General features: G+C 49.2%; 1 protein-coding gene across 1 annotated transcript in view; it reads left to right on the top strand.

Annotated features, from left to right (window-relative positions):
• LOC114485608 (serine/threonine-protein kinase MRCK beta-like) overlaps nucleotides 1-7704 on the top strand; it is a 22251-nt gene extending 14547 nt beyond the window's left edge. Inside the window, exons 3-4 of the mRNA XM_028487391.2 lie at nucleotides 3235-3318; nucleotides 7350-7704. Of these exons, the coding sequence (XP_028343192.1) occupies nucleotides 3235-3318; nucleotides 7350-7535 (270 nt within the window). The 3' untranslated portion in view covers nucleotides 7536-7704. The remainder of the gene's footprint in view (nucleotides 1-3234; nucleotides 3319-7349) is intronic.
• The last annotated feature ends 874 nt before the right edge of the window (nucleotides 7705-8578 follow it).

Raw genomic sequence — 8578 nt, 5'->3', positions numbered from 1 at the left:
CCCTGCATCGGCAGGCGGACTCTCAACCACTGCGCCACCAGGGAAGCCCTAGAATGACTTAAAGAAACAAAGCTTTGAAAGCTTTGTTTAGAAACGGTTTCAAATTAACAGAACAGCTGTTTGAATACAATGGTTCAAAAACAGTCTAACCCTTTACCCAAACTCCCTTTTGTTAGCATTTTATCTCATTTTCTTGATCATATTATAGCTGTGCTGCTCTCGCTTGAGCTTGCTCCCTCCCTCCCTCCCTGTGTGTGTGTGTGTAATTTTTACTGAACCACTGTGGATAAGTTGCTTATGTCAAGCAAGGCCCTCTACCCCTAATACTTTAGTTCCTCTTCTGATAGGGATGGTCTTTGACATGACCACAGTTCATAATCTTAAATTTAGAACTGATAGAACACTTTTTTTTTTTTTTTTTTTTTTTTTGCGGTACGCGGGCCTCTTACCGTTGGTGCCTCTCCCGTTGCGGAGCACAGGCTCCGGACGCGCAGGCTCAGCGGCCGTGGCTCACGGGCCCAGCCTCTCCGCGGCATGTGGGATCTTCCCGGACCGGGGCACGAACCCGTGTTCCCTGCATCGGCAGGTGGACTCTCAACCACTGCGCCACCAGGGAAGCCCCCCTGATAGAACACTTTTTATCCAATCTGCTGTCTTATACCAGTTTGGCCCAGTGATGTTCTTTGTTTTACCTTTTCCCTCTTGTACTGGATCTGGGCTAGCATCAGGTATTATACTTAATTGTCGTGTTCCAGAATCACTTTTTAATGTTTTGTAAAATTATTTTGATTTGTATTTCTTTACTTAAGTGTCTAATTTTGTAGAGATTTGTAGGATTATCATCTCTCTTTGAAGGAATTCAGACTAAGTTTTTGGCTAGGAAGAAGCTTCTGGTAAACCAAGCAAGATTCTCTAAAAATTATTTCTTTTATAGGTCGTTGTACACTAGAGAAGTTTTGTGGTTTTTGGTTTTTTTACATTAAATTTTACTTGTCTACTTATTCTTTTTTTTTTTTTTTTGGCTGCGTTGGGTCTTGATTGTGGTACGTGGGCTTCTCCTTGCGGTGGCTTCTCTTGTTGCAGAGCACGGGCTCTAGGTGCGCGGGCTTCAGTAGTTGTGGCTCGCGGGCTCTAGAGTGCCGGCTTCAGTAGTTGTGGTGCACGGGCTTAGCTGCTCTGTGGCATGTGGGATCTTCCCGGACCAGGGTTCAATTCAAACCTGTGTCCCCTGCATTGGCAGGCGGATTCTTAACCACTGCGCCACCAGGGAAGTCCTTGTCTACATATTCTTGGTTTGATACATGTTTTCCATGGACAGATACATTCTTTTTCCTTCTACGTAGTTTATCAGAGCCATCTTGCCTGTTTTCTGGAAATGGTCTGTGCCCTGATAGGCCTCTTGTAAAGAATCAGACTTCCTGTGTTCTGCATCTCACTTCCAGCAAGATCTGGATCATTCATGAGGCTCGTCATTTTCAGAATTTCATGATTTTCCTCAAAGGTTAGCAACTCCACCATTCTAGCCAAGTTAGACCTTTTGTGTAGTAACTACTATGTGGCTTTTTTTTTTTTAAACTCTAATATCTCACCTATCTAGATTATAGCTAATTCCCAGGAAGAAATAGACACTTCTAACATGATGACAACGTGTGTGCCCAGAATTCTTGTTCTTAGACATGTCGGAGAGCCCACAAAGCCTTTATTTACGCACCGTTTATTTTTAATTTATTCAGAGTCGTAGCGAGTTTGGTCAGTGATTTCTAAGACCATAGCGAATAGACAGCAGCTTAGGTGTGGTGTGCCATGGAGTGGCAGTGAGAGGGGTGACTGAGGGCGATGGCCGGAGGGCGATCTCGGTGCACCCGTGGGCAGGGGGCCCTGGCTGGGAGCCCTGCAGAGGAGGGCAGGTGCCTCTGACCATCTGCAGGCTCTGGTGCCACATCAGGGCACGTTCATGGTGGACCCTCAGCCCCGCCCACCGTCATCAGGCTCTGGGAGGATTATATCTAATTATGACTGTCAGTATAATACAGTCCTGAAAGGCACGCGCCTGAGGATGAGCCTCTGCCGCTTCTTAGGCATGTTGTTTAACCCCTCGGGCCTCAGGTTTCACATCTGTAAAGTAAGGGTATTAGAAATAGCCACCATCTAGGGCTCTGGAGACGATTAGCTGAGAGGGTGCAGGTCCGTTGCTTGACACAGCTCTGGGCGTGGGAGGTGTTCCGTGAGTGTCAGCTCTTACGGTCACTTCAGTGATGTTGTTGTGTAGTGGTGTTGTTTAGAAAGTAAGGAAGTAAGTGATTCACTTTTAGAACTCTCCAACCCTGCTGTGTGGCTGCCTGCCATTGGCAGCAGAAAGGCTCAGAAGTTATTATCACTGCTTATGGTTTTGTGAAGGGGACTTAGGTCAACGAATGACAGATTTATATCGGGTAGGATGTACCGTATGATAGTGCAGACATCACATCTGGTGTTGGTAGTAATGGAAGAGTTCATTTGAAATTTGATGAAGACCAGGAGTCCCAAGAGGACTTCCTGGAAGAGGTGGCATTTGAGTTGTACCTTGAAGAATGTGGCTGACAGCCAGCACGCTAAGGGCTAATAACTATGTGCCTAACCATTCTGAGCACATTAACCGTGTTGACTCATTTGATCCGCACAGCAATCTTAGGCCAGTCCTGCTGTTATCCATTCTAGTTGTAGAAACTGAGGCACAAAGAAGTGAATTTCCCAAGTTACACTCCAGAGCCCCCCTGGATACTCACCAACCCAGTGAAGAAAAGATCCCGGAGTTAAGCCTGGGCACGTGCAAAGGCTGGCCGTGGGCATGAGAGGTGGACATGGGCATCGGTGGAGGCGGGTAGGCATGAGCGGGGATGGAGCCCTTGAATGCAGGAGGGGAGCTTGGGAGCCACTGACCAACTTCAAGAGCCATTACCGTGAAAATCCCCAGACGCACCAGAGTAGAGGCCAGCGGACCCCCGTGTGCACCAGTGCTCAGCACTGACGCGCTTTGGACTGAGCGGGTGAGGTCATTCAAGCTGCAGTGGAGTTAAGATCAAGTTTTGATGCTTAAAAGGGCAAATCCTTATTCACATAGAAAACTTTCCTTTCCTTAACAGGTCATTTTCCAGGGTTTCCAGGCAATTAAGATTTCACCGTAGTTATATGAAATGTGCCGACCTTTTGTGTTCCGTTAACTAAATGTTTGTTAAACTCCCGTTTGTGTGGCAGGTGGCTGTCGTCAAAATGAAGAACACTGAGCGCATATATGCCATGAAAATCCTCAACAAGTGGGAGATGCTTAAGAGAGCAGAGGTAAGTGTGGAGCATTGAATAAATAAGCAAACGGGTTTGTACGCAAGGAAAGGGGTGATGAAGCCCAGCTGGGTAAGACCACGTCTGGCCTTCCTTCCTTGACAAGAGCAGGCCGCCCTTTGTCGACAGGACCTCAGCCCCCTCCCAGCGCCGTCTGCCTTGCTGGTGACTCATTACCAGGCGCCCTGCTCACGAGCTCCCCTCAGGTGTGTCTGCAGGGGCAGTTTAAACCCTCCATGGAGGGACTTCCCTGGCGGTCCAGTGGTTAAGGCTCCACACTTCTACTGCAAGGGGCCCGGGTTCGATCCCTGGTCGGAGAACTGGAATCCTGCATGCCTGTGGCGTGGCCAAAAAAACCCAAAAACAAAACCAAACCCTTCAGGCATTTATCTCAATTCTGCTCCCTCTGCAGAAGGAATTATTGAATCTGGAAACGTTTTGTATTCCCTCCTCGAGGAGAGTGGAGATTATAAATAAAAGTAGGTGGCTGCCGCATGGCAGCCTCTGACCCGCTTTTTCTTTCTTCTTCGTCCATCCCTGTGGCGGCTGTTTCATGCCGCCGACCCCGCTCTCCCCAGCCCCATGCCCAGCCCCCACTGAGACACAGGTTCTCCCTCTGGTCCTCGCCAGACTCACCTCCACTGCCTCCCAGCGTCTGTCTGTACCGCCCGCCCTGTGTGTTCCTCCATTTCACATTCGCCTTGGAGCCAAGGGTCCTTCCTTTCCAAGGGCATGTTGCCATCAGCCTCCTGGCTTTGTCCTTTCTGAGCTGCCCCATCACTGTCCTTTGTCCTCTCGTTGGCTCAGTGCCCGCTCTGCGCCCAGGCCGCTGTTCCCCTCCTCACACCGCTGCTGCCCTGTGTTTGCCTGGGGCTCTCCCCTCCAGAATCAGCCACCTCCTCCTTTGGACAATCCTTCTGCGGTTTCTGGCCTCTCTCATCCTGTCACTAAACCCTCCTTGTGATTCTAGGTGGCCCTTTCCTCTTTTGTTCTGGAGTTTTACCTGCCGATGACAGTCGCCGCCTTGTGCGGACAGTACACACGCCTCTCACTGAGGCCGCGTGGCTCTCCTGAGCTCAGGTTTTCCCTCCCTCACCGGGCACTTCCGCTTCAGCATCCCCCCCGGCGTCTCAGGTTCATCGTGTTAAACTGTGTGTGGCTTCTCCTCCTTGCCTGTCTACACCCGTTTCCTCTTTCCAGCTGTGGCACCCAGCACAAGGTCCTACACCTGTTTATTGCTCAATAAATGCATGCTGGTTGACTGAGTCGTCACCAGTTTTGCAGCCACCAGGGCTCGAAATGTGGGTGGCCCATGACTCGGCCTCAGCCACCCCCTTCCAAGCTTCCGTCCCTCTTGGCTCCGCTGGCGTCCTCCCCGCCGTCCTCACCCATCGCCTTCCTCACCTCGTGCTGCAGCCTCGGCCCCGGCATCCCTTCTTCACGTCATCACTGGCATGTTGGCAAACACAGGAAAATCACTGAAGCAGTTCTCTTGTGGGGGAAGGAAGCTACTGTTGCATGAAAGTTTGGGAAAGGAATAAGTGTTTGGGGAAAGAAATACTAGTAGCAAATTCTGTTGAAGTTTATATTTTTACAGGAGTGATTGATTTTTGAAAGGTGATAGCTGAGCCATATGTGATATGACTTGTTATGTTAACCTCTGGAGTGAAGTGTGTGTGAGGTCCTCACGTTAGGGAGAGGTGATTCTCACCTTATCGTACTAGTTAATATTTACCCAGATGTCACCGTGAGTGAGTACATTTTAAAAAAGTAAATATTGCTTTTTAAATGTAAATCTGGTTACACAGAACCTATTTAACTGGCATACTCAGCAGCAAGTCCAAGACTGTCTGCTAATCATGGTGATTATCCTAGAACGTGTACAATGGGCTGTAAGTATGTGTGTGATGCATACAAAAATATAATATAGATACAATGCTGGTTAAGGTAATTTATCTTTTTGTTCACATTTCATTTAGTAGGCTTAATTGTATTTTTATTTTTTAAAAATTTATTTTATTTATTTATTTTTGGCTGCATTGGGTCTTCGTTGCTGCACGTGGGCTTTCTCTGGTTGCATCGAGTAGGGGCTACTCCTCGTTGTGGTGCGTGGACTTCTTATTTTGGTGGCTTCTCTTGTTGCAGAGCATGGGCTCTAGGCATGTGAGCTTCAGTAGTTGTGGCACATGGGCTCAGTAGTTGTGGTTCACGGGCTCTAGAGCGCAGGCTCAGCAGTTGTGGCGCACGGGCTTAGTGGGATCCACGGCACGTGGGATCTTCCCGGACCAGGGCTCGAACCCGTGTCCCCTGCATTGGCAGGTGGATTCTTAACCACTGTGCCACCAGAGAAGCCCTTAGTAGGCTTATTTTAAACATATAATTTTATAATATTGACTTCAAAAACTCATCTTTAAAAGCATGAATTCAACAAGAGTTGGCAGTAGAAAAGTCACTAGGCAATGGAAGTTCATAACTTGTAGACCAGGCTGGGCTTTTAGTTCTTTTTTTTTTTGGTCATAAAAAAAAAAACATTAGAAAGTTTATCTGCTCTTAAAACTACTGAACAGGGCTTCCCTGGTGGCGCAGTGGTTGCGCGTCCGCCTGCCGATGCAGGGGAGCCGGGTTCGCGCCCCGGTCCGGGGAGAATCCCGCATGCCGCGGAGCGGCTGGGCCCGTGAGCCATGGCCGCTGGGCCTGCGCGTCCGGAGCCTGTGCTCCGCAACGGGAGGGGCCACAACAGTGAGAGGCCCGCGTACCGCAAAAAAAAAAAAAAAAAACTACTGAACAGTATGTATATTTCCTCTCTGTGGGTATCATATTGGCGATCCCGGTTTAAGAACGGGCTTTATGCTGAGTGTTGTTAGGTAGGCGCTTGAGGATGTGGATCAGAATGTGGTGGAAGCAGTGTTCCAGACACTGGGGGTTCTGGGCTGGCCCAGGCCCCAGGACTCAGGTTTTCTTTCTGCTGCCCCTTCCCCAGGCCTGTGGTCTGGGGACCATGGTAGTTCCAGAACCACTCGTCTCTGCACATCTGGACGTTGTAAGTTGTCTCGTCTGCTTCAGTTAGGAGAATGGGACACATCTACCTCAATCCCGTTTTCGAAAGAAAAAAACTCTTTTTAAAAGTTTAGAAAAGAAAAACTTGTAGAAAAACAAGTTCTAAAGGTCACCAGGAGACTCCCTGAGAGAACAGGTGGAGAGCTTGCTGCGGTGCTGTGTGTGTAAACCCTCCCCTAGGGGTGCTGTTATTTTTCTTAAGCTTTGCAAGTTGGAAATACAAGGAGGAGTTAAAATCTTCTGTGGTCAAGAAAGAGGACATCTTATTATAATATGCCAAAGACCTAGTTTCTTTTAAATACAGATTCCACCTGTGTATTAAAGCTCTTAAAAAAAAAAAAACCCCACAGCAGCCTAAAAGACGGCCTTTTGCCCATGTGCTACAGGCCATGGATCTTTATAGTAGAATCCTGTTAGGATCGTGTGCATCAGTATACTGTAAATAAATCACATTTCTTGAAAATGACGGACCCAGATCTGTAACCCACATCAGTAAGCAGGTTTGTGCCCTGTCCCGCCAGCCGAGTGGCTCCTGAACTCTAGTCCTGCGATGGGGGGTGGGGTGGAGGGCACGGGACGTGAGGGGCAGCCACACCACAGGCTACCCCGAGAAGTCGGCGACGCTGGAATGGGGGGCAGCTCAGAAGCTGTAGCTGAAACGCGCGTGTGAGCTGGGGTGAACCTGGCGTGCTGACCCTGGAAGCGGCGTGTGTGGGAGGGTGGGTGCGAGCCAGAGGTGGGGAGGTGAGTTCTCAGCGGCCCTTGGTGCACCGGGGTGAGGGTCGGGCTGCAGTAGGAGAGAGCAGAGGTTCAACTGGTGCCCGGAGCCCCACCGGGAGGTGGCGGTGCGCCTGGGTCCCTGCGTCCCAGAGGACAGGGGACACTGTCTCCAGAGCCTCTGTCTACTTGGGACTGTGCTCTGCAGGGCACTTTCCCGATGGACACAGACCGACTTTCTCCCCAATTCTTTACAGACGGCTTGTTTCCGGGAAGAACGCGACGTGCTGGTGAATGGGGACTGTCAGTGGATCACTGCGCTGCACTATGCCTTTCAGGATGAGAATTACCTGGTAGGTGTGGGTCGCCAAGAGCCTAAGGACCCTATCAAGTGGCATCTCACTGAAGTGTTTCGATTCCTTTGTGCTGCCGCTAAAAAATGAGTGAGACGCTTTGGAACTGTCGTTGCTTAAATGTACATTTGACAGATAAAACTGAGGGTTTGTTTTCATGTAATCATCAGGTGGACTTTTTTCCTCTAATCACTAGATAAGGTGCTTATTTTATTCACTTGATTTATTATAAACTGGGGGTTTAAAACATTTTCTGTCTTGAATTATGTAAAAGAATAAGAAATTGCTGTGGGAATTTAAAATGTTTGACCCTTTAACTGAGTGGGTGTTTCTGCCACGTTTCCCTGACGGCCAGGTCGGGTGGCATGTGCTGGTTTGCAGCCCTCCCCACTGGAGCCGCTGACACAGGTTTTGGGGTGACTCTTGGTCCCCTTGTTCTTGTTACCTGTTTGTTCTGATTGGAGCTGGGGCTCACTTGCAGTGTAGGCTAATCAGCTTTGTGATCCACGTGTGTGGGTAGAATTGAGTTCGGAGGCCTAGTAGAACAGATGCAAGACAACCAGTTCGGAGTGAAAGGGAAACCAGACCTTTGGCTCAGGCCCTGAGTGACTCACGACTGCTTTGTTAGGACTTTTAACTCTGAGAATGACTTTCCAGGTTTGCCTAAACCTAAAAATGTCCGCACCGTGGAGCTCTGGGTAGACGGGGCCTGGGCAGACCTCAGGGAAGCCGGTCTCAGCCCAGCTCCGCCGGCCGGGGCACAGCTGGCACGTTTCCCCAGCAGTGGCCGCATGGGGCTTCGAAGGCAGGGGCCTCGGCTGTGTTCTCGAGAACAGCTGACTTGTAAGTTCACTCTCAGTAGTGGGCTCCATTTGCTTACAACAAGTGGAGTCATGGAGGATTTCTTTTATTTATCTTAAAATAATCTCTTGCAGACATCAGAGAAATCCCTTAGATTCAGTAGTCTAGGATTAGGTAAAATAGTTTGTTACACTCTTTATTTAGATTGAAAAAATATGTGTGTTTTTTGTTTTTTTTTGTTTTTTTTTTTTTTGGGGTACGGGGCCCTCTCACTTTTGGGGCCTCTCCCGTTGCGGAGGACAGGCTTCTGGACGGGCAGGCTCCGCGGCCGG

This window comes from Physeter macrocephalus, unplaced genomic scaffold, assembly GCF_002837175.3.
Source record: "Physeter macrocephalus isolate SW-GA unplaced genomic scaffold, ASM283717v5 random_1822, whole genome shotgun sequence".
Taxonomy (NCBI): Eukaryota; Metazoa; Chordata; class Mammalia; order Artiodactyla; family Physeteridae; genus Physeter; species Physeter macrocephalus.
The sequence above is the reverse complement of the archived record's forward strand: the minus strand, read 5'-3'. Positions and strand labels throughout refer to the sequence as shown.